This window comes from Rissa tridactyla, chromosome 11, assembly GCF_028500815.1.
Source record: "Rissa tridactyla isolate bRisTri1 chromosome 11, bRisTri1.patW.cur.20221130, whole genome shotgun sequence".
Lineage (NCBI taxonomy): Eukaryota > Metazoa > Chordata > Aves > Charadriiformes > Laridae > Rissa > Rissa tridactyla.
In genome coordinates, this window is record NC_071476.1 from 2,060,170 (window position 1) to 2,088,072 (window position 27,903).

At 49.3% G+C, this 27,903-nt stretch overlaps 1 protein-coding gene across 2 annotated transcripts in view; it reads left to right on the forward strand.

Moving 5' to 3' along the window:
* Nucleotides 1-689: 689 nt before the first annotated feature.
* The window catches only part of ADAM19 (ADAM metallopeptidase domain 19), a 36,013-nt gene continuing 8,799 nt past the window's right edge, over nt 690-27,903 (forward strand). The window contains exons 1-17 of one of the 2 annotated variants that reach the window (XM_054217086.1): nt 690-796; nt 1,048-1,127; nt 3,888-3,958; nt 13,735-13,861; nt 14,903-14,979; nt 16,598-16,790; nt 17,248-17,313; nt 18,689-18,760; nt 19,512-19,678; nt 20,822-20,906; nt 21,468-21,607; nt 23,228-23,405; nt 24,070-24,159; nt 25,404-25,599; nt 25,881-25,989; nt 26,507-26,711; nt 27,291-27,371. In XM_054217086.1, the coding sequence (XP_054073061.1) occupies nt 736-796; nt 1,048-1,127; nt 3,888-3,958; nt 13,735-13,861; nt 14,903-14,979; nt 16,598-16,790; nt 17,248-17,313; nt 18,689-18,760; nt 19,512-19,678; nt 20,822-20,906; nt 21,468-21,607; nt 23,228-23,405; nt 24,070-24,159; nt 25,404-25,599; nt 25,881-25,989; nt 26,507-26,711; nt 27,291-27,371 (1,998 nt within the window). In that variant the 5' untranslated portion in view covers nt 690-735. The remainder of the gene's footprint in view (nt 797-1,047; nt 1,128-3,887; nt 3,959-13,734; nt 13,862-14,902; nt 14,980-16,597; nt 16,791-17,247; nt 17,314-18,688; nt 18,761-19,511; nt 19,679-20,821; nt 20,907-21,467; nt 21,608-23,227; nt 23,406-24,069; nt 24,160-25,403; nt 25,600-25,880; nt 25,990-26,506; nt 26,712-27,290; nt 27,372-27,903) is intronic. The other variant, XM_054217088.1, reaches the window with a different exon arrangement.

The window sequence follows — 27,903 nt, forward strand, 5'->3', positions numbered from 1 at the left end:
GATGCTCCTTTGGGAGCCTCATGGGAGTGAGTGGGTATCCCTGAAGGGCAGCACAGGGAATATGAGCTGTGGATGCTTCCAAGCCCTCCCTCAGCCCCAGCCCCTCCATCTGCCCTAAGGGGAGAGAGGCAGTGAACATTTTTTCGCTTTTACCTGTTTATATGGGCACAATAAATTTCACTCTATATCCCCTCAGCTGTCATGGGGCCACACGTTTCCCAGGAGCAGAGGGATTTAGGATGCCTCTGGAAACATGGATTCAGCCATGAAGGGTTTGATAGAATTACACATAAATATAACAAACAAATAAATAAACAACTAAAGCCATAGCACAGCTCCTCCAGGAGCCTCCTGACAATGATTTGGCTGCTTCCCTCCAGCAGGTCTCCCCTTTTTGCTAGCTTTTGAGGCACAATGGATTTCCGTGCTGGCAAAAGAGCTGGAGGGGGTGTGAGGTTTGCAGGGGGAGCCCCAGAAAAGCGTTGAGGCTTCCCCCGCCCCCGGGTGCCGGGGGGACAGCCCAGCCCCGCACGCCCGGGCAGAGCCGCTATGGCAGCCGGGGTGGACCGTGAGGTGCTGCCCGGGGTGGCGTGGAGGAAGAAAAGAAGGCGACACCCCCCACCCCCCAGGCAGGGGGGTGCAGCGGCGGATGGGGCTGGTGGTGGGAGGAGAAAGCGGCGCCGGGCGGTTTTATACGGCGGGGCGGCGGCGGAGCGCCGTCTCCTGCCCGGAGCCATGCGGGGCCGGGGGCTGCTCTGCGGCATCGCCCTCTCGCTGCTGCTGCCACCGCTGCCCCGTGAGTGCCCGGCCCGGGGAGGGGGGGGCTGCAACGACCACCCCCCACCCTGCACCCACCTCTGCCTGCATGAGCCCCCCGGGGAGGGAGGACGGAGGGATGGATGGATGGATGGTTTGGTGGGGGGGATCCTCCCGCTTCCCTTACAGCCAGCGCACAGCTCTCTCCTCTCCCGCCCGGGCTTCGCGTTCCTCCCCTCCCGGGGGTGCGGGGGGCCGGGGCGGTGAGCGGCTGCTCTTGTGTCTCCGCAGGCGGAGCGGTGGCGGCGGAGCCGCAGCCCGAGGCGGTGGTGCCGCGCTGGGCAGCCCCGCGCAGCCCCGGCGGCGAGGAGGTAAGTCGCGCCCAGCGCTTTATTTCTATTTTCTTTTCAAACCTCCTCATCGTGTCCACGGGGAGGAACGACGTCACGGTTAGCACGGGACCTTGCGAGGCGCGTTTCGTGTTTTGTTTTTTTTTTTTTTTTTTTTTAATTTTTTTTTATTTTTTTAAGCTGAGCCCTGGGACAAGCCGCAGGGGTGAGCCAGGAAGCCGGTCTGCAGCACGGGGAGCTGCTGCAGCTTCTCCGAATCCCGGGAAAAGCTGGGCGAGCTGGCTGGCACATCTCAGGCACTGAGCCTAAGACCGCTCCTGGCGACTTGCATTCACCCTCTGCAAGGGCTTGTAATGGTTTTTCCCTGTGCCATGCTTTAAAACCTAGATCAGGTCTACCCGATCTCTGTGCCTGCGAAAGGGGGGAAGGCAATGCAATCAGTGGCATTTAGGGAACAGCCGAATAGAGGCATGTGGTTTAGGAGGAGATGAGTCCCAGCTGTGAGGGTACTGCACTAAGAAAAGCCAGCCAGCACCTTCAGGTGTGTCTCACTATGTCTTTGACACCAAATGTATTGATCCCGATCCCACCCCACTTCTCGTAGGTGGAGGATGGAGTGATGTGTCGGTAATCTGCAGCCATTCTGAGAACCCCTGGGGTGCCAGACTTAAACATCGACCACAAACCACAGTTCAAATTCCCAGCGTTTGCATTGCCACAATCAAGAAGTTATCAGTTGCATAATCAAGTGAAAGAGGAAAATCCAGATGTTGTGAACCAAAAAAAGGGAAGCCACAGCATTATACTAAAGAAAAATCATGGCATCTCCCCATAACTGGGGTTATTTTGGGGTTTATGTCCTCTCCGTATGACAAGACTTTATAAAACATTTTATTGGTCATATTGAAGCTACAATGACTCTTTCATGATCTTAAATCTCTTTAAAATGTCATTGCAGTGCTGCCTGGAAGTTTTGATTCTCTCTGGTATTCATAGTGATACAAATACATCTGGACAGTATTTCCCCTTAAACAAATTTGCTGGGTCTCCGGGGTCGTACTTGGTTTGTTTCAGGCAAGTTCCTGTTGGCTCTAAAACCAGGGTTAGCAAAGCTTACGTACAGCTGGGGTATTTCAGTTACACAGCAATTGATGGACTCTGAAGTAGTGGGATTATTGAAGGAGAAGGGAAAGTGTTATTAGTAACAATGGTGTTTGCACAACCGTTGTGAAGAGACCCTCAGACCCCCCCAGTTATGGGCAAGGCAACCTCTGTTGCTTACACTTAGCAAAGCAACAGACCTACCCTGAGACGTACTGAGCACCTGTGATTCAGTAAACTAAACTCAGGCCCTTGGAATTAACTCTTGTTGTATACACTAAATGTATTAACTTGTTTTGCATCATCTGCGTGGGCCTGGTGCAATGTCCTGGGAACTGAAGGAGAGATGAACAAAACCCAGAATACCAGCAGGGAGCTGATGAAAGGAGAAGTTCGTAACTGAGCTTGGAATTGATAAAGTGGCAAGCGAGCGTGTCTCTGGGCTGACAGATCTTTCATCAGAACATCCTATTCAGTTAGCCTTACTTTATTTTGCTTTCAGTTGATCTGTTCTGCAGAACACCCTCCAACACTGAATTAGGAAATACTATGAGGTTAATCATCTCACCAGTTTTTGATTATTTTTTTTTTTCTTCCAGCTGAATAGAGAAGTCTGTTCTTATTAAATGGGTTATTTCTCTTCTGGGGAGTTTATTAGTCTGTTTCCTTTATGCGAAGGCACTCAAGCTTAGAAATCCCCAGCTGACCTTAGCTAGTGGTCCTGCTTTGAGGGAGGTAAAACTGGGGACCTCCAGAGGCCCTTCTAGTTGGTCCTCTAGAAAGTGTATTTTATACTTTCAGTCTCTTGAATTATTATTTTTAAATGTTGGGTTTAGTGTGTGCATTTGCCATTGCACTAGGAAATTAGGGTCCTTTCTGTTAACACCAGTCGGCCTCGGGGAGCCAGCTGTCCTGTGTCCTCATTCGGAGCTGTAGGCTGATGGCACCCAGGGCTGTGCCCGGGTGCTTGAACACACTAGAAAGTTGCCATCACGGGTTTCCAGTCCCTTGGCAGCCTGGGACTAATACGAGAGCAGCTGTGAGATACTGTCTGAACAACGGCTAAAACCTAAAGATGTCTGAGGGACCCTGTTGCATGGCTTTTATTGGCCTTTTCTGTGAGTAAAGGAACTATGTGAAAATCTCTGGAAGAGGCGTGACTCCTCCTGTCCTGAAATAGGCTGCTAAAAATGACTTTTGCTGCTGTGACAACAAAGGAGGCTTTGGTTAACTAGCTCGTATATTTGACTTGTAAACCTCTGAGGCAAGTCAGGATGTCGGGTGATGTGGTCCTGAGCGACAGGAGAAGGGGGTACAGCGCACCCCTCCCACCCAGCTGCACCTCCAAGCGCTCCAGCACCAGGACTTGTTGCCTCCTCTGCGCTGGTTATTGCTGCTGAGACACCAGGGTCACTAGCTCAGATATGGCATCCCACCAGCGTGCCTGTACTGCTTCCCGGCTCTGCCTGGTGGTGCCACGGGGCTGCAGCAGCGTGCCCAGAGCTGGGAGCCACCGTGGCCCGTCCCTTCCCTTCCCCGGCACTCCAGGTCTGGAGGTAGGAGGAAGGCCAGGAGTGGTTTAAGGTCAGCTGCAATTTCCAGGGGAACAATTTGTGCGTCTGGATCTGCTCGTAATTAGGATGATGGATGAGTAACAGGCACCATCTCTTTTGCACGCAGCATCCATTCAGAGCTGAAGTTAAGGTGAAGGCGGAAGGCCAGGAGCTCATCTTGGAACTGGAGAAAAATGGGTAAGTGTGCCTGTGCCTTGCGTTGTGGTCTCGCTAAAATAATGAATAAGGATTACGGTGAAGTCAACAGGAAAACCTCCACTGACTTCAGCACGGTTTTGATAAAGCCAGGATGAGGAAGTCCTTTTCTGGATTTCAAGGTTATTCCAGGTCCGAGTCCCACAGATGTCAATCGGCCAAGCAGTGCTGACTGTAACAGAGCTTTGTCAGCAAAAGACAGAGGGTGACCTGGCCCTCAGTGTGTGAACTTATTTTTGCATCATAATTCTTACTACATTAACTAGAAAGTGTTGCTGATATGAAGTGCGCTATTTACCAAGTGGCTCGGTGCTTTAGAGTCAGTGTGACTCTGATGAGGATTTCATTTGCTGTGATCCGAAGAGGCCCTGCTCCGTTTCCTAGGAGAAACGATCTGACAGTTTCAATTCCATTAGTGCCCTTCATGCTAAAGTAGACTGAAAAAATGCTTTTGCATTAACTGAAACGCGACCTCCTCTCAGGCGTGATAGAGCAATGCTGTGTGATACCAAAGGGCGTGATGTGGATTGAATTCAGCTGAAGCTGCAGGAGATGGAGGTAGGTAGAAGGGTTCTGGTCCGGAGGCTCGTTCCAGAGGCTCTCTGCCCAGTGAGTGCGTTAGTTTCCAGTGGTGGAACAGCAACTGGAAATGTAGCTGGGAGAAGCTTGTCTTTGCTGAGCAGTCCACTTGTACCGTTGGCGTTTCATTTATTTTCAAATGGGTATGAAGATTTATCTATGGAAACAGAAACACAACCAAATGTTTACCTAAGCGAACCAGTAGGAATAATAACCTTGGAATAATGACCCTGGTAATAATTTAAATGTATTGTATGGACATCCCAACCACAGAGCTTGGGGGCTCAGCTTTCCTCCTGAAGGAGGGAAGCGTCAGAAGATCTTATTAGTTCTGATGGCAGCGCAGAAACCTAAATGATATTCGGAGCGTGTTAGAGGAAAATCAGATTTTTTTCTTGGCACCGTCTGCAGTAAGGACGGAAATTGTATGGCTGATGAAAGGCGAGCACGTCCTGCGAGGTGCGTTCTGTGACAGGCCACATAAGCTACTGGGAGTTTCAGAGCTGCAAAAGCTGGACACGTTTTCCCTGGCAGTCGTGCACCTGTCTAGAGTTAAACAGAAATAGCTATAAATTCTATGTGTTCTGGCATCTCTCGGCTGGGAAAATAGAGTAGAGGTAGAAGAGACCAGGCAACGGAAGCACGGCCCTGTCCGATGCAGGGAAAATAGCTGTTGCTGAGGAGAGTGGTCGGCGATGCCCGTCTCCGAGCTGAACCTGGAAGCAACGTAACTGCTGGAGCTGCCGGGGGTCTCCTTCCTGGTGGAAGGACCGTCAGGTCTTGCATATTCTGCAGTCGCTCTGCAAAGGTGAATTTATTTCTGGCACAGCAGAAGCTGGCAAGAGCTGGCAAGGATCCTTGCCGAATTAATCCATTTGTGCTCCCAGCACGGTGACGTAACCTCCAGGTGCCTTGCGGGAGCGGTGCCGTGCTATTTCCAGTGCAGACGAACTCACTGCTGGTGTTAGTAAACACAATTACAATAATAGAGGGTTTCTATTGTGTTTGTTTCCTGAAATGCATTTTCGCCCATTGGGGTATATACGCACGGGCTGAAGTGTGCGCACAGGCTTCCACTGCGGGATGAATCGCCTTACCGGGACTGGTGAAATACAGCAAGTGGTTTGGAGTCTTTTATTTTTATTTTCTGTGGAAAATGCAAGTGATTCAGAGATAGCAGTGCTTCACGTGGGAGTCTCGCCAGGCCTCAAGTCCTTGTTCAAGAAAGGTGGTGGCATAATCCCAAAATGCAAGCCTGAGCTCGATTAGATGGGAGGTTGTGGAGAGCCACCACTTTTCAGAGACTTGTGAAGGTGCAGAAGTAGTTTGGAGACACTCAAATTAAAAGAGAAATGATGAAGCAAACAAAACCACAAAGTCCCTGGGAGCCCTGTGGGTGCTGTAATCATCAGCAGCCGTAGAGCACTTCTAAGTCAATGAAAACCTCTTCTTGTCGAAGCGTGTGGTGAGGTGGAGTCCAGCCTGGCTCCTGGGGCTCCTGCTCCCCAGCTCCCAGGAGCTCAGCACTGGTATTGCTTATCTTACAGGGGAGCCTGAGGTCCTAGCTGAGGTTTGGGGTACTGAGTAGTTGCAGCATCACGGACTGCTTTTCGGAAGGGTTTGTCGGAGGCCCAGACAGTGGGAGAGAAGGTGAAATCCCCCAAGTGGGAAGTGTCCCTTCAAAGCTGTCTGAAACCTGGCTGCTCCCGGTTTTGAGTTCATGTGAAAGTGGGTATAAGAGAACTGCACAACTTTGAGGAAGGTACTTTTTAATTCAAAATGAGCCCCAGAGTTCTGGGTCATTCAGTTGGTCCAGTTCAGAGGAACCTTTGGAAACCAGCTTTGGTGCTGAGGTTGGTGCTCGGCTCCCCCTCGTCCCCGGGCACAGCACAGAGGGGAGAACGCACCCGCCTGGCTCCTGTTCTGCTCTCGTGGCCACGGCCCAGCCTCCTCTCGCTCTAAGAAAGCGTGACATGATTGGCATCACCAGGGTCTGGTTGGGATAGGATTTACCCAGTGGTTCCCGAAGCTAGAAAGGAGGCGTGCCACGCTAGTGAAACTGTTCCAGGTGGTGCTCTTGGTAGATTAGGCAGCCCCGTTAGACGTTCACCACTCTCCTTATGCAGAGACAAAGCTGATGAGAGTATGAACTTCCTTTGGGGAGGGTGTGTGTGTGTGTGTGTGTCATAATCTGTACGCTTTTGGTAAGGATGTGCTAGCTTTGAAAGAAACGTGGAAGAAATGTTCGCACCCAGCCTGTGATTTCATATTCCATATGAAGAGGACATTGTGTTCATCCACAGAGGTGAAACACAAATTATTGCATATCCTTCTTCAGAACTGTGCACAACTGTGTATTTTGTAACAAGCTCAGCACACATCTGAGTTTGGGCTTCATATATCTACAAATACAGTTATTGCATTAGCAGTTAGCGTAATGTTGCATTATTTCCTGTTCGGGCATTTGATGAGAAGGCGGAACCACGCTGTAGTTCCAAGCGGAGTTCACAACACTAGTTAACATTTCTGAATAACGACAAAAGTATATCCCCCAAACGACTCAGGCTTGTTTTAAATGACTCAAACCCATGTCCTGCAGCTGCAGGATTGGAAACCTCAAAGCTGCACAAACAACAAATATATGGAGAGATGCCTATAAAGCAGCTTTAAATTTGGCTGGGGCTTAGGAACGGAAGAATCTGAGTTGCAAACCTTGGATGAAAAGTGACTTTTTTAAAAGCCGTTTGCATTTGTTAATAAAAAGCAGCTTTGGCCGAGCAGGGAGGGGATGCTGAGAGGCTCTGAATGTGTGTGGCAGCGCTACCTGGTGCGAGCCTTTTCTTTCTAGCAAAGGGGAGAGCTCGTACTTGTGCAGAAGAAACCTGCATGGAAGTTGTTTTCTCACCTGGATGCGGGGAAAAGTATCAACAATGTTTTCCTCTCTTTTCTCTTCCTCTTTCTGTCTCTCATGGGGAGAGCACACTTGGGAAAGACCCTCTTGGCTGCAAGGGGCAGTGGAGGCTTCTCCAGGAGAAATCGCCTTTTCCGGGGGACATCCCTGCCTGCGGGTGAATCCCGTGGGCAGCCTGGGGCATTGCTGTGTGTTTCAGCTGCGTATTTTGGCTGCCACCTGCCCACAGTGGCCGTGATGGTGTGGGGCACTCGGTGGCAGAGCCCCCGTGGAGATGTGCAGCAACTGGCCGACACTGCTTTTGGCACTGCAGAGAAAGCCCAGAGCTCATCTGGTCCGACCTGGGGAGCAACCCAAATAAGTATTTTTAGGCAACTGGATCTGATAAGGAGCAGTATCATTTCCAATCTCTTCTGGCCCCACCTGCGTAGGCGACGAGCGCTCCAGCTCTGTTTGATGCTCTCAGCAGTCTGATAAGAGATCTGTATGTCACTCGTATGTCACCATTTCCTGCTTTTCCTCATTTCCAGGGCCTCTTCTACCAACTGAGGGGAGGTTCCTGCCCACTTCTGAGCAGGAAGGATATATGAGATTATTCCACCGATGGGCCACACATCATCAGTGTCTAATGGGCTTCCTGCACAGGGGGTAAAGGTTACAAAAAGGAGGGAAATTGAGTTTGTCCTGCTCTACTGCCTCTTGGAGTCATCAGAAAAACAGGGTTGGGACCTGGAAAGCCCTAGCTGCTTTTCAGCCTCCTGATTCCCTTGGGATATACAGTGATTTCTCTGTGTGGGGCAGGGAGGAGAGGTGAGGAAATGGAGCCCTTTAAATCCTTTGCTCCCTGACTCATTATCAGCCAGTGTGCCATTTATATGGTTTCCTTTTTCCTCTCCAGGCAACTTTTATGGTTCCCATTGGTAAGCCAGGGGGCTATGTGACAAATTTTGCTTGGGTCCTGTAACACGATTTAGGCAGTGAATGTCACAGATGCTGGGGATGGCAAAAAGGGGATGGAGAGTCTTTAGCTTATGATATTTTCCTAGGCCTTACAAATGGCTAGTTTAGTTCCACCTCAATAGCTGAGAAACGACTTTTTCCGTCCAAACTGCTGCTGTTCACACAATAAACATGTTCTCAGATATATCAGCAAAGGCTCTTGAGGAAGCGAGTTTAAGAGCTCTGGGCTTTGTCTGGACGAGACTCACTAACACCAAGAAAAACATTTTGGATTTCAGGGATTTAATGAAGCATCAGATTTTGGTTTGAGGATTACAGAGAGGTGAAATGTCCAATTTCCCACGAGTTGTGGATACAGACAGCAGGCCTGCCCCTTTGTGTTGTCAGAAGTCACGTGTGGGCGGTGTCCAAAATGGGGTCACCTCAGGTTTTGATAATAAATCCTGACTTTAGGGAACAGTTAAGTGCCTGGGAGGTAAGGGGTCAAATTCCCCTTCTTACCCTACTTGGATCCTGTTGAAAGGCAATGTAGTGGGACCACAAATTGTAGATAGAAATCTGATGTCTAAACTTTCTTGGGAGAATCAATTCCCTCCACCCCCAGACGCTGGCAGCCTGGCTGGACAGATTTATTGTGATTTGAGGAAAGGGACAGGGAAAGAGATGTGAGATTGCAGGCTTCACTTTTCTTGGTCCCATGAGTGAAAAATAAAAAATCAATGTTTCTCATGAGCTTCATGCACCACTTAGCTTTTGGTTTTTGGGAGGAAATAAAAAATGTCTGTCTCTTAGGTACTCACGGGTGTTTTTAAATTGGCAGCTGTTCATGCAGACTAGCTCTTCTGTAAAATGAACCTAAATGAAGTTGCTCATGGGATCAAATTATAAAAAAGTCCTTCTTTCTCCAGTTAGCAAGAGCACCAGGGTGCCACCGGGGCCCTCCCAGTGCCCATGGGTGATCTCTGGCTGGTGGAGCTGAGCGTGTTCATAGTGGGTCCCCTGGGATGGATGGCTCTGAGCCCCTCTGAGACTTGTGCTAACAAGGGATGTTTCACAGCCGAGAGAAAACTGCTCCCATTTATCAGGAAAATGGGGGTGAGGCTCTCCAGAGCAGCTGGGGAGTGTGCGCTCCCCCAAAGGAGCGTGGTCAGGCGAGAAAGGCCCCAGCTTTCCTTCTGCTGTTTTTGGGAGGGTTTGGGTGTGCCGCGCAGCCCTTCTCCCCCCAGCCGCTCCTCTGCGGCGGGCGAGTGAGCTGGAGGCCACGCTCTTGCACTGTCCCCAAGTGCCACAGGGGCAGCTCCCTGCCGAGAAAGCTGGGTTTTGCCCCATGCCCTCAGCCTGCCTCTCCCGTCGAGTACCATCGGCTCACGTGCAAAGTACGTGACCTCCCTGGGACGCGTCTGGACGCGGCAGAGCGAGCCACGCTGCCCCGCGGTGTCAGCTGTGCACGGCAGGGCCCTTCCAGGGAGCAGCACAACAGCGCGGGGAGGGGGGCTTTGTTTCAAACAATGATATCATTGACAGGCTGGAGCGGGACCAAGATCACTCCGTGTCGGTCACCAGCAGAAACAGTCTCAAGCCATCTGTACATTATGGCACCGAGCCACTCTTCCTTTGTTTGGCTTCCTCGCTTGTATTTAACCCGGCTCCCAAGGCTTTCTGGGGAACCAATCCTGCCAAGAGCAGGCTATTCCACCCTGAGCTGGATGCTGAGCCAGATCTTGGGGAATGAATGATCTTGCCGAAAGCTGGTCACTGTTAGAAGGGTGCAAGGGCTTCTCGGGAACATCTTCAGCGCTCGTGTGTAGCTTACCCTGCCCTCAAACAGCCCCACGCGGCTGCAGCTGTGATGAAGGTTTAGCAGAGGAGAGTGCTCACATCCAAAACCAGCTTTTCCTCTGACTTCATCAATTCTTTATGCTGATAACTCCTCTAATGATGGACTCCATGCTGCCTTTTAGGAAAATGATGTGTGCTAGCAATCTGCCAGCTGCCTGACTGAATCTCAGAAGGCTTTAAATGATGTTATTTTGCATCCAAACTTTTGCAGCTTCATCTCGAGCTGCTGGAGAGGTAATCGCTAAGACGTATCATGTAACAGAGAAGAAAGGATCAAATCATGCTGGTTTTTTTCCAGGTTTTTCCTTCTTCCACAAGGTGGTGAGCTCTGTGCTCCTCTGGAAACAGTGAATCCGCTCCATCAGCGCTTTGCAGGCTGAGCTCCCCTGGAATCAGCCTGGCGGTGATGCTGTCCTGAAATGGTGGCAGATAAAGGCCACTGCTAAGGTTTTGGGGTACTTGTGTCTCACTAATCTCTCCTGTTTATGCAACAACTGGTACACGCGGAGGAGAGGGACGGGACTGGCTGATAACTCTGGTGCACGCTGAGGTGGAAAGAAGGCTTCTTTTCTATGTGTTTACAGTTCGGTGGAAAGCTTGATGCTAGCTGAGGAAGTGAGCTGGGAATGAACTTTCACAGGCTCAAGTGAGACAGCACCCCAGGGTGTTGCAAGATGTTGCTTTTCCTCTTTCCGCACTGCCCTCCCCACCGCACACCGCGACAGCCCTTCGCAGCCGTGCCGCAAGAGCCCCAAGGGCTCCCCTGCGTTAAGGCAGGGAGGGGCCTTCAAAACAGGGCTGTTTCAGCTCAGAGTGAGAAGCTGGACTTTTCCTAGGGAGTCTGCAATGTAGGATACGAGTCAACTGGCGGGGAGAGGCTGGGAGGTCGTACCGTGGCACTGCTCGGCCAGGTGATGCACGCTTTGAGCTCGGTACCCCTAAAAATTCAGGCAGACCGCTCAGCTCCTTCACCCGCCCTAGAAAGGGATAGAGCCTGAGTCGGGAGGTAGGAAGAGACGTGCGCAGGCCGTGCGTGGTGTGGCATCATCCTGTGCCCTGAAACCTGGTGTGCCGGGCTCGGCGGCGGGGCTGGCGGCAGCGCCGTGGGGCTGGGCAGGAGTCAAAGCACGGAGGGGATTTATGGGAGATGCCGGCGGAGAGATAAAATAGCTATTCATAGCGAACGCTTTCCAAGAATAAAGGAGGAGGAAGAAAACATAAGCGTGCTTGTTTGGGAATGAAACAAGTAGACTGTGCAAGCCTCAGCTACTGGAAATCCACGGGCTGGTGTCTAATTCTGGCTTTAGCAGCGCTGGGCAGACGCACACTGGTTTAGTGTCTGCTCTCGAGATGACAGTCTAACACAGACCAGATACCTGCCAGAGGACGTTGCTCAAGGCAATTTCCTGCGAGTTAATGCAATCTGTTGATTAAACATTTGTTTCTTGCAGCCTCATGCTGAGCAAGCCACTGCAGTCAGGGAGACGAAGGGAGTTATTTTCTGTGGGATGGTGCTTCGGTGCTTATCTTCGGTTTACAGACCCGAGAGCGCTGAGGGCAGCAATCTCGCCTTCTGATCGCTGACGGGATCTAGTGATGAGAATTAACACATCAGAAAGAAACAAAATGAGTTTTCCTGGGCTCCAGTGAACTTTGAGAGGGGAGATAAGAGCTGTCGCAATCCCGACATCAAATGCTGTCAAATGCGGCGGCGGCGGCACACAGTTTTGTCTGACACTCAGCCATCGGTCCTTGTTCAGGTGTCTGAGCCTTCAGGTGCCGGGTGGGGGAAGCACTTTCAAACACTCTGAAAAAAGGTTGTGTTTCCTGTTGTTCTGGCCTAATGTAATCAGATACCACGAGCGCCCAATCCCTTATTCAAACAGGGGCTTTTGAGGTAGATTAGGCCTGACTGCCACACACCAAAACCCAAGACAGATGGAGAAGTCTCTGGTTTTGTCTCTGATACAGCTTTCTTCATCCAGCCTAAAGAAATCGAGCAAAGCAAAGGTCTCGCGGGTCACAGTTCGAACACCTGGTGCATGAAATGCGTTGAACAGGGATGCAGAAGGACTGAACTGCGCTGCCCAGGATGCAGGTGGCATCCTCGTGGCTGGCGTGGCAAACGTGGCACTTTGGTGGCCTGACAGCACCGCGGGGTTGCTGCAGAAGCGTGTTTCATACATGGGGCATGTTCTGTGATCCTTCTCCAAATTTTCGGCAGTGAGGCCATTGTTTTTAAAAAACTGTTTTAAACCTACATTTTACTGCTGCTGAGATGGACGCAGGATATGACCTTCTTGGTTTGGCCCAGATTTTGACTTGCTGTACTTTTTTGTATCGCTGTTTAGCAAATGCAGATGTTTAAAAAGAAGGGGAAGGCAGTTTCCTCTGGAACCAAATCAAAACGCTTACTATGCAGTGCACAGGAGCGCCTTTTATAGACTTTTGGTCTGATTCTGGGCCGAAGACAGGGAGAATGTTGTCTATATGAGGACGACACGAACAACTTCAGATTGGGGAATCAGCATTTTCCTAGGACAAAGATGTGAATTGGCTTCTGTGCAGAAGTTGAAATGCAGATGCAGATCGGTTTATAATTGTACTCAGATTTGGGCACTGGGGAGAGTCTGGGTTTGAGCTGAGAACTCACACCAGTGCCCAGATGTGCCTGAGCCGGCGCTGAAGTGGCCTGTGGTGCGCGTGGTACGCTGGACTGGCGCGCTGAGCGTGATCTCGCTGTATCTGGGGCATAACTCTGCAGTAGTAAAGGAAATTCTGCAGAGACTTGTGCCCGTTAAGGGATGGTGATTATGTCGAGTTTCTGGGTTTTTTTATGATCCTCACATAAAAATTGAATTGTTCGCTTGTAGCTGTTGGAACTGCATCTCAGTGCCTAATCAATCTCAGTGACAGGCTCTCCTTTATTGTTTTAATTTAATAAATGGCTTAAAAGTGCACTCAGGAAGATGGCTTGCCGCACCCTTTCAGAAATGGATGTGCTCCATGAGAAGTGCTCAGCTCCTGCCAGGGCAGCAGGTGGATGGGTGTAGCAAGGTCAGCTCTGCTTCCACCTTCTGCCCCTCTGCCATCACAGGGATGCACAGCCTGCGGCGCCCGTCCGGCAGCGGCTCCGATGGCTCCTGTGCCACCAGGAAGCCGTTAGCCGCTGCCCCCGCCAGGGACAGCGTGTTAATAAGTGTCTCGCAGACGGAAAGTGCTGATCCGGAGCAGAGTGCAGGGACACAGCGCGGCTCTCGGCTGGTGTCCCCCAGATGCCCGTCTCCTGCCTGCCCTCTCTGTGCGTTACGGTTGGTTTTGCGCTGCAGGTAGCAAACAGCGACCGCACAAGTCCACAACAGTGGTTCACAGTAACAGGAATATTTACCCTGACTACCCCGAAAGAGCTGGATCTAGCCCATTTTCTAGCACACCTAGGAAGCAGAAAACCAGGTCTAAAGGAAGAAAGATCTTATTGTCTCCCCCCCCTTTCTTTTCACCCCCATCCCATCTGCAGAAACCTCTTTGCACCAGGCTACACTGAGACTCATTACAGCCAGACTGGAAAACCCCAGACCACCTCGCTGACCCACACGGTGAGTGCAGAGAGTGTTTTCCCCACTGTGGCTTGCAGGGGAGACCAGAAAAGCGGGTGACCTTCTTTATCCAGAGCCTTTCTTCAAGGCCATGGGTCTGCCTTAAGGTGAAGGGGGAGGGCAGTCCACCTTTCTGCCCTGGGGGGTTGCAGCAAGAAAGCATCTCCATCCCTCAGCAATGGTGAAAACATCTTACTGTGTTACCCGAGCTCTGATATGACAGCCCAGGTCAGCCGCCAGCATCACTCCCCTCTCTCCGAGTGCTGGGGAAATCTATTGTTCCTTCTGCTGCTCATCCTCTTGCTTTTAGTTTTGCCACCAAGTATTCCGTGCCGGGGACATTCCCAGCCTTTGGGAAAACCAGCCCATGTAAGCTGGCTCCTGTTCAGTAAAAATCCCATGAATTACTGATCTCACGCGGGCCTTGGCTGACTCCTGCTGCAGTGGCACAAAGATGTGCATTGGTTGTGATGCAAAAATAAGAGATAAAAACCCCATGAGATCATCTTTACTGATACTGCCCCGGGGCGAGGGGAAGGGATGTGATGAATATGTTGGCGTTTCAGCCCCAAAGCCTCCTTGTCCCTGCCAGAGGCTGCCTTTGTCTTGCCAGGAGCCCTCAGCCGGGGACTTCCCCGCTGCCCATGGCGTCACCCTCTCTGGGGCTGAAGGCACATCCTTTGGGGCCTGACCCAGGGCCAGCTGCCATCGATAGGCAGCTCCCGTTACAGGCAAAAAAGCTTTGGATCGACCTTAATGCTGCAGCCATCCGAGTTGCTTCCTTGGGGATTCAAAGCTCTTAATTTTTACTGGCAACAAGGAGCTGTTTGATGCACTCGCACGGGCCACGCATGGCGGCTGAAAGGCCAAATTTCGATGCACTGACAGAGATTTAGTTACGATAGCCAACTGCCAAACGCAGTGGAAAGAGAACGATTACTGGAGTATCTGCGGGGCTTGCTTGGGACTCAGTGATGCCTGGGTACAGCAGGCATCCGTCCTGAAACTGCATTGCCAACCCTGCTCCCCTCTGCCTTGCAGGACCACTGCTTTTACCACGGGGTGGTGCGGGGCTGGGAGCGCTCCAGCGTCGTGCTCAGCACGTGCCGAGGGCTGCGGTAAGTGCCTGGTGATGCCGGAGCTGCGGGAATGCCTCTGCTCCTCAGCGTGCTGCCACGCGAGCGCTGCTCCCCTGCAGCCTGGCCGCCGTATTTCTTTCTGGGCAGATAGACCTGTTCTCAAATGCCTCCTAGCCAAGAGTTCTGGGCGTAAAAGAGAGCATGTCAGGGAAAATGCAGAAACTTAGGTATCATTAGTAACCATGGGCTCCTAGCCAGTTCCTAGACTCCTTCCCACTTTCTGCTGGCAACGTGGACCTGTGCAATAAGTGAGTTTAACTCAAGAGTCCACTCTCTTGTTGGTGACTCGGTGCTGCGTCCTTTACAGAGACAGGGGCAGGACTCGCCACGTCCCAGCCCAATACTCGACACTAACGCAGAAACCAGCTCCTTCTCCCAGCCTCTCACAGCTGGCAGCTTTTGAGTGTAATTTGCAGCAAAGTCTTCAAGTTCGAACTTCCTCCTGAGTTTTCAGCCCTGCTTTCTCCCTGGGTGGTGCCAGAGTTGTGTGTGTTATGCATTTAAAACCTTTGCTTTGTTAGTAATGGAGTCTTTGGCAGGAAAAGACGGTCTGTATCCTCAGCAGGAGTAAATGAAACGGCTCATTGCGACCAAGGAGCTGCATTCATTTACACCAGCTCAGAGTTTGTTTCTAAAACACCACATGGGCTTTATTGATATTAGTGGTCATCTGCTCTCGAGCGGTGGCGGGAAGCTGTGCTGATGGGACCGGCTCAAGCCAGGAAACAGCCCGTGCCAAAGCAAACCTGAGAGATCTTCAGTGAATGTAGCACAGGCCAAAGAGCCCAGTGAGATAAACAGGACAGTGCAGCCACCTGTGGTTTGCAATAAATAATCCAAAAGCAAAAGCAGTCACAGGTGTGCCCAGCTTCTGTCAGCCCATGTTTTCCTAGGCTCTGCCTTCCGAGCTGCAGAGGAGATAGAGGTGTCTCGGTGTCCAGAGGCAGTAGCATCCCTGCACGCCTGAGCGGCCAGCCGTGTGCTGGCAACTCCTGGACATCGTTTTCTGATTGCCAGGACGGCACAGGGGCTGAGCACACACGGCCGTTTTCACTCTGAACTTCCGCAGGGCAGCCTGCTGCCCATCGAGCCACACGTCTTCCCGTGGGCATCAAACACAGGAGATTTCCAGCTCTCCTGACTATAACATGCTCACTGAGAAAACCACAACGGTATGGCCACGTGCAAGTCGCAGAGAGAACTGTGGTTTTTTTCTGTTGACAAACAAAGTCTTCACATTTTTAAGGCCAGTTCTATTAAAGACAAATTTCTTCAATCTGTTGAAGAGCTTCCACTGTCCCTAAAGGAAAAGCTGGATGTTAAAAATTCAGTACTTTTCAGGTTGCAGCACATGCTCCAGTAGCCCCTTAGTTGAATGCCTGAGCCCCATTGAATAGATTTTAATGTATGCAAGCTCAGGGATTCCCCGCTCTGAACTCAAAATATTCCCCATCCTTTTTATTAATGAACTAAACAGCCTGGTAAGGATAAGTGTCTTGCCAGGGTCAGATGGGAACTCAGCAGCAGAAGAAGGATTTATCTGCTGTTGGCTGTGATAGTAATTAACTTTCCCTCTTAATGCTTCCCGTTTCAACAGAGGACTTATCGTATTGAGCAGCAATTCCAGCTATATCTTGGAGCCGGTTCCCGACAGCCCAGACCAGCACTTGATCTACAGGTTGGATGACCTGAGGTTGCAGAGAGGAGCCTGTGGCTACCAGGGCACGGGGAACACAGCCAAAGACTGGCTCAGGGACTTCACAACTGGGATGAAGCCACCTCGCCAGAGGGTGAGCAGGGCTCAAACTGGGTCCATGCATGATGTTCTGAATTTCCCACCTATTCGAAGCCCGGCCTGCTGTTCTCTGGGAGCATAGCTCTGAAAGTGAAATGAAGGGGAATATTTAAGAGGGTTTGTAGCAAGCTGGTTGCCGAATAGTGTCTCCAGCAGGGAAATAACTGAGTGTTGGGGACCGTTGTGTAGTGTGAGGAATCTGGGCTGCAGCTGTTCCTGCATGGATTCGTGCATCAGGTGCATGAACAGATGGGTGGGCTGAGGACAAATACATGGGCACTTGCTGTAGCTAAATGGACCCGTGATACTTGGTTGCTCTAAGTCAATCACATCTGGAGGTCCCTCTGTGTGATGGGGTGGCGTGAGTGGCCAGTGAAAAATAAACTGGGAAGAATGGCCTGCATGAAGAGTCTTGGGGGATACTGGGCAAATAACCTGTGCTGCTGCCGCAGGTGAAACGTGAGACTCTGCAGGCTACGAAGTACGTGGAGCTTCTGCTCGTGGCTGATTATGCAGAGGTAAGAGAAGTGATTGTGTTTATACCAGCTGAGCACTGGGCCCAGAGCGAGCATCCCACCTGCGGCATCCCTGGGGCGAGGAGGGCAGCTGGAGCTCAACACTTTTCCTCCTGTCATCCTGACGTTCCTACCCCCATCAGGGAGAGCTGTGTCTTGGTCACTTTTGTCCTAGCAGCCATGACTCCTCTGCTGCCACCATCAGTCACTGTTGGCCAGGGCGGAGATGCAGGCTGCGATTACGTTGCAGGCCTAGGGTTTGGGGCCAGTTCTTGCCTCTCAGGGTACCAGTGGTCAGCCCTGGTTGTCGGTGGGAGAGACTGCCTTCAGCCTAGGGTGACTTGGGGGTTTCCAGGAACAACGTGCATGTAACTGCAGTACACTTAATCTCCAGAGAAGATAACCGTGATTATCCTCTGCTCTGAGCTGGTAGCAGATGTATAAATAGACATTTTCAAGGCCCTAGATCATAGAATAGGACTGGAAGAGACCCAGTGAAGCCCGCAATCCCTCCCCCATCCCCAGCCTGGACAGCACGCCAGATGTACTTACTGACAGTGCAAAACACGCAGTGTTTTGGTAATCATCTAATCTCCAGCACAGACAGGAGTCAGGCTGGTCCTATTCATTATTTACAACTTGAAACTCCAATAGTGAAAGCCACGTAGTGCTCTGGGCTATAATTTACTCTGAACAAAACTAAAGAGGCAAAACCTATTTCACCCTTCTCTGTTAGGCAGCAGGATACCAGGGAAGCTATGAGAAAACATATTATAACCAGGAACTGCCAGATGTTTTTCACCATTTCGTTAGACAAGCTGGGGTAGACACCCTTGCAGTGTCGTCCTTAACTGCCCTTACTGCGTTTACTGTCTCCCTCGCTAGAAGAAAAGTTCCAGGTTTTGTCATCTGTTACACAAAAATCTAAACATTTTGCAACTTTAATTCCTGGGATCAAACCATTTGCTAAAATTAATTCATTAATTGCCAGGTGGTTTAAATAGGCAAATTCGTTGGATGAGTGAGATGGATGAGCACTGTGGCAGCCTTGACTCAGACGTGAAGTCGTGTTACCGTAGATTTTACCTGGCAAATTTGTCAGTTCTTTGTCAGCCCCTGGCTCTGGGGGCTCCGAGAAGTTTGGGTTGCTCCACTGAGTTACTACCACCTCTTGAGTAACATCGCTGCAGTGGGATGCCAGGAATGAGTTCTGAATGTACATGTATGGGTGGGCTTATAGCCAGATGTACAGTGAAAGAGGGCTTTGGGGCTTCACCTGGTAGTGATCTTCTTTTTCCCGGAGTAATGTGACTTGTTTTAACGCATTTCAGCTCTTCCTAGTTGCCTTTATGCTGTCTGACGTGTTCATTCTGTTCAGTTTCAGAAGCATCACTTCAACATCGAAGCAACAAGGCTTAAATTAGTGGAGGCTGCTAATTACGTAGATAAGGTGAGATCAGGTGCGCGTGAACTGAGGAAAGCAAAGTCCAAATCATGAATTGTGAGACTTAATTGTGAGAGAGGAAGACTGCCTTCTTGGGAGAGAGAAAAATATTTCAGCAGTGCTCCCCAGTGACTTGGGGAGTGGAGAGCGTCTGACGAACAATTCTGTTGTTGGATGCCAGGGGCAGGGTGGCGGAATCTCCATTCCTTACTTTGGAGCCAGCGTGAGCATCTCTGTGTTTTGCTACATCTCTGTATTAACTGTGTTACCTAAGTACTGCTTTTTGACAAGGGACTAAGGTATTTGCTTGAAATTGTAGAAATCTTGGCACGTAAAGGTGGAAGAAGCCTTTAGAGGTCATTCTTGCAGTGGCACCCACTGCTGCTGAAGTAAATGTCACAGCTATTCTGATCTACTCCCTTCATACTCCCCTTCTCCCCTTAAACTCCTTCTACCGCTCCCTTCACCTCCCCGTCCACGAAGACTTGTCCTGTTTGTACTTGACGTGGGCAGCAGATTATTTCCTTCCTCTTTTCAGGAATTTTGACATTTTAAAGATAAACATGATGTCAGTCCCCAGTTTTTGTTTCTCTAGATTATCTCTTTTTCATTCATTTAAAAAGAAAAGTCCCTAGTTGAATCGAGTTTAGGTTTGTGGGTGGTGCACATTTAGCGAGGTTTATATTCAAGACTTAAAACACAGTAAAATAAATCAGTGGTGCTCATTTTGTCATCCCGTTTCCTTCCTGTGCTTTAGTTTTACAGATCCCTGAATATCCGGATTGCCTTGGTGGGGCTGGAGATCTGGAGTAATTGGAATAAATGCGATGTATCTGAGAATCCCTACTCCACCCTCAAGTCCTTTCTGGCTTGGAGTAGCAAGGAGCGGGTGCACCGAAAACACGATAATGCCCAACTAATCACGTAAGTTTATTTCTCCTGAAATAACCTTTTCCTGACAAGTGGGTTGGGTGGGTGGGAAATAGCTATGTAGCGTATGTGGCCCTGAGATTCCGAGTGACAGATTGATGTAGGGGCTGCTCAGCTGGCATTAAGCTCTGGCACCCAGAGCACAGTCACATTGGGAAAAGTGGAGTTCCCAGGCTACGGAGCAGTCTCAACACACAAGCATCAAAGTGCATCAGCTTTATTGTGTGTGCGTATCACAGGCAGCTGCACAGGACTGGTCATGGCTACGTGTACGATTTCAAGAAAATCTGAACCGTGAGCAAGACCTGTAAAGGGGAGCTGAGCCCTTTGCAGAAGGCATTCATCCCTAACTCAGCCCGCTGAGACAAGGGGGACACGGTGCTGGGAGCTGGCTGATGGTCTGTGACTCATCCTACTGATCTCGTCAGGGTCAGTAGTTATGGCCAGCAATGCAGATGTCGTTGGAAGAAAAATTTGCAGCAGCTCTTAGACCTCCTTCCCTCTCCCATGGTAATTCATCCACCAGTAAATAGTGGTGAGTCAGAGGAGAAACCTGGAGGACTGAAATTCAGAGATGCAATGCCTTTTCCCTTGTTTTGTTTTGTTGGGTTTTTTCCTCCCCTTTAATAGTACTATATTCCATCTTCACCATGTCCTGAACACAATTTTCAGTGCTCCCGTTCCCAATGTGCCGCAGGGATGGTGCAGAATTCCAGCTCGCCAGGCAGGAGCTGAGCGTGGCCGCACCACAAAGGTGTTACCTCGTACTCTGTCAAGTCCCTGAATCCCAAGCTGGCAAATAGCAGGCTTGAGGTAAATAAAGCATTCACAAACGGTACCAAACTAAGGATCCAGAAATAGTCTTTTCTGTCTAGATGCAAAGCTCAGGGGAAGCACATTTTGGCACCAGACCATTATAAAAAATAAGATTGCCTGGTTGGCCCATAAAACAAATTCCTAGTCCAAGAAAAATAGGTCTTAAGTCTTTGTAGCTCTGCTATAATGTCCTGTACTTGAAGATACCACTAAAGAAAATGTATTCACCTGTATAAAACTGTGGACTGCAGGATGCATTTCTCTGCCTTGCCTTCTCAAGTGCTTCAGTGCCATTTCATGGTCTTTCTGGGTTGATTTTAGGGGTGTGCCCTTCCAAGGTACCACAGTCGGCTTGGCTCCCGTGATGGCCATGTGCTCTGATTTCCAGTCAGGAGGAGTAAACATGGTAAGTAATTGCTAACACCTAATACAGTGTTTCTTGCCAGCAGTGAATGCATTGGATAGATGCCTCCTAAAGCCTACAAAGGAAATATTTCATAGAATCATAGAATCGTAGGGTTGGAAGGGACCTCTGGAGATCATCTAGTCCAACCCCCCTGCCAGAGCAGGGTCACCTAGAACAGGTTACACAGGAACTCGTCGAGGCAGGTTTGGAATGTCTCCAGAGACGGAGACTCCCCCACCTCTCTGGGCAGCCTGTGCCAGGGCTCTGCCACCCTCAAAGGAAAGAAGTTCCTCCTCATGTTTAGGTGGAACTTCCTATGCTCAAGTTTGTGCCCGTTACCCCTTGTCCTGTCACTGGGCACCACTGAAAGGAGCCTGGCCCCATCCTCCTGACACCCACCCTTTCAAGTGAAAGCCTCTAGCTCACCGGCTCATAGGCAGGAATACCTTCAGTAGATGTTTTCTCCATGTAGCAATGAGCAGTGCCACTTACCCGACTGGCTCAGAGGTGCACAGGACAGGCACAGGTAAAATGCTGATGTGCTTCTTTGACCTTGCTCAGGACCACTCTGATAATGCCATTGGTGTTGCTGCTACCATTGCCCATGAGATGGGACACAATTTTGGTATGAATCATGATTCACCTGGCTGCTGCGCTACCCCCGCAGAAGATGGAGGCTGCATCATGGCTTCTGCAACTGGGTGAGTTCATCTGACAGGGTCTCAAGGGGAAATGCAAAGGGCTTCGTTACAAGAGCCTTGGGGGAGGAGTAAGAGCTAGAAATGCAGACTGATGGTGGGTCTTCTGCTGCCTGTTGGAGCCAGTGTGTTTGTTGAGGAAATACTGTGGGGCAAGCCTTGGCTCGTATATCAGAAGCAGTTTGCTAAATTCCCAGTGAGCTTACTTCTGCCTGAGGATGGCCTTAGGTAATGTAGGGACCTGGCAGCATTGAGAAGTGGAGCTCGAAACTGTCTGGTAAAGAGGAAAATTTTCCTGTCTTCTGTCCTGAGGGACTGTCTAAGGACCCCTCTAACCCCTCGTCCCTGAGTTGGTCCTAGCAAAGGTGCAGTGACCCCAAAGCGAGTTCGACGCATCCTTCTGCAAAACCTGGACTGCCTGCTGCCAGCAAGCACCGAGGAGCAAGGGGTGACCAGAACGTGTCTGACCTTGGCATGTAAAGGTTTACCTGGGTTTCCTTTCTGTGTTGCACACAAGACGTGGAGGTAGATAGTTGGTGGGGTTTCTAAAGCATCTTGTGCAAAAGATAATGTGCATTATAATGTGGTAATGAGAGGAAAAAGGATTGCTTCAGGAAATAACTGATTTTTATTAAAAGGCACGGTGGTAGGGCTGTATTTCTAAATCAGAAGATGTGAAAACAGATCGACTGCATGTTGTTTTAAGAATACTGCTTCCTTTCAGCGAGCCACAGAAAGCCTGTGTTTAAAATGGAAGAAATGCTGGCTTTGAGCGGAAAGGGAAGCGAGAGTGACTCTGGAAACCCACAGGGATTCCAGAACTCATTTTGGATGAGGAACCGCAGCAGCTTCCATATTTCAGTCACGTAAAAACATCAGCGAAACCCATTCACTTAAAGCCACATTCCCTGTTTCCTCAAGCCTTCCTCCTTGGGGTTTAGCAGGTTTTAACAAAATTGTCTCCATAGATATCTTCTTTAACATGCATGATTTCCTCCAAATAAGGAAAAACATTTAGGTGAGGAGTGAAAACATAGTGGTATATAAGTAGAACATGCAACATGAACGCACACATGTACAGTCATACACAGTGTGCATAGCTTCTGGTGTTGTAGCAACAGAAATTAGTAATTCATGTAACAAAATATTCACATCCTTTGCAACGAGGCAGTAAATAGGAAAAAGAAAATATTATTTTAATCAGCGAAATTCACAAGCAGTTATTCACAGTCTGAGTGCCGGATTCGCAGGTGTGTTCAAGCAGAGTTAGGAATAAGCCGCAGCTTCAGTACTGAGCAGGTGAGGACTGCTGTACTTGTCAGCTGGCAAAGGCGAATCTAACTCAACGTATTTTGTTTCAATAACATTTACTTTTTAAGGCCATTATGTTACTAGACAGTTTTGCAGTGCAATCTCACCTTTTCTTCAGATGTAACCCAGATGGATCTGATTTTGAACAGGCACACAAAAATCATGGTCCGCTTTTGCACAATGTCATAGACTTCAGAGAAGGACCCGTGCCTCTTGGCACTTGTCAGGATTTACACGTGCTCATTTTTGGTTCTCTAAACCATTGCCCAGATCTGATCTGTCGTGATGTTTCTCTACACTGTCCATATTTAGGCACCCATTCCCCAAGGTGTTCAACCACTGCAACAGAAAAGAGCTGGAGAAGTACCTGCAGTCTGGTGGAGGGATGTGTCTCTCCAATATGCCGGATACCAAAGAAATGTATGGCGGGAAGAAATGTGGAAATGGCTACTTGGAAGAGGGGGAGGAGTGCGACTGTGGAGAGGTGGAGGTAACAATTGTTCAGATCCAACCATTTGGGCTTTAGTGGGACACAATGATTTTATTATGTATGTCACAAATATGGTTATGTGATATATAAACAGCTTTTGTTCGTGCAGGAGATATGCATACCTTCCCTGTATGTAAACATATACACAATGTAAATCAAGGTTGTGAAGTATCACGTCTAACAGTACAGCACATCCTGGAACTCAGGGGTGGTGTAATCCATAGTTGAACAGAAGTGGTGAAAACTTCATTTAGAAAAGAAAAGAGAAAATGATTTTAGACATTGCAGTTTCATATTTAAGTTCACTTCACCTACGGCTCCATTCTTCGTAAGGATGCGGCTTCTCTTAGCACTGCATCTCACTTCTCCAAATCCATGCTTTGACTGATAAGACAGAAAGGAGCTGGGACCAGCAGCCCAGACTCACCAGATGTGACGAGCACCACCTGTGGTCTCCAGTCAGTCCAGCAGAGCATCCAGTTACGCAGTGCTGTAACTCAGCACGTGCTGGGTATCATCAACTTATTGTGGAAGAAAGGCTCTTACTCTGTTTGCATGTAATTCATCGTGTACGGTGTACGCCAGCCTCACACTTCGATGCTCTGGCACATTCTTGTCTTGAACATCTGCCTGGTAAACTCTGCTACATCTTGCTGTCTTCCAGGAATGCAACAACCCCTGCTGCGACGCCAGCACCTGCTCCCTGAAGCTGGGTGCCGAGTGTGCCCACGGCAGCTGCTGTCATCAGTGCAAGGTGGGATCTCTGGGTTTTCCTAGGAGTGGGGAGGGAATAACGGTGGTGGAAGTGTGAGGCTGAGAAATGGAGGGGAAAGGGGAGCAAACACAGCCAAAGACAGAGTTCAGCCCCTCACCTGCAAGCAACCTGCTCTGATTTTTAGGTACAAGAGCTACGAGTGCAGTCAAACTAGTGGGGCCCGTTCTTCTAGCTGACTAATTTAATTGACTCCTGTGATAACTTAAGACGAGCTGTGAATGCTGCTGGAAAGAAGTCACACTGCCTCTCTTAGATGCTTAGGGATGGGATGAATCAGAATGAGTATTTCTCTCCTTTGGCTCTAGAAGAAATCTAGACAGAGCTCTTAGAGCAAACACTTCCTCTGGGGATTAGGCTGGATGCTATCTTTGCTCTGAACCCTCTTTTCTGGGATGCAGTAGAATTCCTTTAGCCCAGGCGCTTGCTGAAGAAATGCCAGCAGAGAGGATTGTATGCGTGTGACCGCTGTCATTTTAAATCTCAGCTTTCCTTAGAGACGCTGGTTAAAATGTGTTTCTGATTTGGGAGCCAAAGATCTCAAGCTTTGACAACAGATTGTCTCAAAAAGGGACACAGGCAAACATTTATCATAAGCTCATTTTTGTGTTTGCACGTTGACTGCGTGCTCTTACTGACCTGTCCTGGGCATGTGGAAAATAATTTTCCAAGAATCCCCCTGGACTCACTCCTTTCGCAAGAGACTTGGAAAAACCTCCTCGATGTGTGCCCTTCCATTCTCCCTGTCTATGGTGGACAGGACAAGAATGAAGTGGGTAAACTCGTAAGCAAGAGAGACGTAAGTTACACGTAGGGAAAATGTCTCCAGCAGAAATGACAGCCAAACACTGAACCAAACTTCCAAACAGGGAAGAGTTTGAGAATATATTGCACAAACATCTGTCAAAAATGGTTTGGGTAAATCAGATCCTGCCCTAGGGAAGAGGGATCAGTGTCCCCTTGAGGTCTAGTAGCCTTATTTTCTCTGTACAGTCTCGTTGCTACCTAGTGAGGGGATCCAGTCATTAATTTGATTCTACACAGCTCACCCAGTTAATGAAGTTTCAGAGTCATTTGAATCACTGCTGACCTCAAAAAACCTAAGACAAGGTGGATGAAGAGATGCACGCAGGATTTTTTCTTAGCCAAAGGGAGACGTTGTGCAGACGTGAAACCGCAGAGGAGTCAAGAAATAATTCAGTCTTTTTCCCTTTGTACGTTTTTAGCTGATGTCTCCGGGAACTCTCTGCAGGGAAAGATCAGGACTCTGTGACCTCCCAGAATACTGCACTGGCGAGTCACCGTTTTGCCCCCCCAACTCCTACCAAATCGATGGGGCTTCCTGCGATGGAGGGAAGGCCTATTGCTACAGTGGCATGTGTCTCACCTATAAAGACCAGTGCTTGCAGCTGTGGGGGCCTGGTAAGGGCACTACTTGCAGTGAAATACATTGTCCTTTCAACAGGCAATATTATGTGGCATCCTGCTATTGGTCACCCTGTGTAAGGCAGTCGTACCTTCCATACCGGTTATCAGTGGTAAAGTCTGAGGAGCCTTTTCTCCTGCCTTTCTCGCTTGGAGGAGGCAGCAAAAACTTCCCATGCTCAAACCATCCCAGAAAAAGAACAACTGAGTGGTTGGCGTGGGGCAAGATGGGATGCTGGGCTCCACAGGAATCAGCCACGTGAGTTTCTTCCATGCAGGAGCGAGGCCAGCACCAGACGCCTGCTTCGAGAAGGTTAATGCCGCTGGAGACATCTACGGGAACTGTGGGAAGGACATCTACGGCAACTACAGAAAGTGTGAGATGAGGTAGAAAGCAGAGAGGCAGCCAAGAGTTCCTTATTGGAGAAGATGTTTCTATATATAACAAAATGATGGGCCAGTAGATAAAACTGATCCATGCTTTCGTTTCGCTCTGTCTCTCTGCCTCCTGGGAAACCAGCTCCATTCCAGCTGGACTTAGAGCCCTTGTGACTGAAGCTTTAAATTTACCGTTTTCCCTGTCTTTTGCATTTTAAAAAATCTAGCTGATGTTTTTTCAAAGCAACAGAAGAGGGGTTTTTCAAATCCATAAGCTAAAATGTAGCTTTTTAACTGAGATAAAAAGTTCTTAGTCTTTTCTGTGTTTTTGTTGAGGCTGGCCTAGCCATGGGGACAGTGAAATGGTACCATCAGGACCCATCAGACACTGCTGCTTGGGAGGTGCTTGCTCTTTTGCCATTGAACAATGACTCAACACTGCTGCTTTAATTTACATGTAGAGCTGATGCCTGCAAAACATTCAGCAAGCCAGAAATAATCACTTTAGCCTTTCCTTTGAAATCAGAGATGCTAAATGTGGGAAGATCCAGTGCCAGAGCTCTGCTTCCAAACCCCTGCAGTCCAATGCGGTGGCCATAGACACAACTATCCGCATGCAGAGGACGGAGCTGAGGTGCCGAGGGACCCACGTGTACGGATCTGACAGTGAAGAAAATGACCTGCTGGATCCTGGCTTGGTGTTGACGGGAACAAAGTGTGGGAGCCATCATGTAGGTACAGTCCTGCCTGTAATGGCTTGGGGGAGGTTCAGGGTATCACTTTTCCATCTGGAAAGGGCTTTGGGGTTATCAGGCTGTTCATTTCTTATGTCTAATGCGTTTCTAGGCAATTTTTATGTATGTTGAAAAATAATTTCTTAGAGGCTTCTGAGGAGCAATAGAAGAATACACACCAAAGGCCATACCTTAAGTCTTTGCCAGATGAAGTCCAGGGCCGGTGCTAAATTTGGGATTCGCTAGTTGGTTGAGCTTGTCTTGCTTAGAAGTGAGCCACACAAGTAGAAATCAAGACACCTGAGAGCTCCTTCAGAGACTTGGCACATGGGCATGGCCAAGCTATCAGCTTCTGAGCTCCCACTTCTCTCTCTGGTGTGCGTTAGCTGGGATTTAGGGTAGTGATTAAATGTTTGCTCGGGAACCAGATTGACTTCATGGCCTGTTGTTCTGCCCAGAGTATTACTTGTATTGCCAAGGTGTCTGAGACCCTGCAAGTCACAAAATAACACAAGGCAGTAATAGGGTACATAATCCAAAGAGCTAACGCTGAGTTTTTGGATCCTTTCTCTGCAGGTTTGCTTTGAGGGACGCTGCCAGAACACCTCCATCATCTTTGATTCTGAAAGCTGTAGCAAGAAGTGCCATGGGCATGGAGTAGGTGTCTTCCTTTTCATCTCCATTTCAGACTAAAGCAGGATGGGCTGCCATTCATCTGTGGATGGTTGTTCAGCTCGGGTCTGATACCACGCTTAGGTTCGCTCCGGACTTCTGCTTCTTGATTATTAATTTGCACATTCCTTTCACGTTTGCTGCATTTTCTGGTCTGTGAGTGTCCCTTGGACATAAGGTTTAAGGAGGTCTACAGGAGGGATATGAATTGCAATGAATGAAAAACAAGAAGGAGCAATCCTACAGAAAAATATTCTGAGCCCAGTTTAGATAGAATAAAAAAAAAATTAGACTTACTGAGGGGAAAAACATAGTAAAAAGTCACATTTAGAACAGTTTTTCCCAAGCTGTGCTCCACTGTGCTCCCAGGGGATGAAAGGAAAAGGATGGTGAGAATTTTTTATATCTTTTGTAGGTGTTTCTGGCACAAAGCATCAGCATCTTTCCATCCCCATGGTCCAGTTAGGCAATGGAGAGGAGTGATAAATACGGCAGCGTGCAGCAGCGTGTGCCTCCC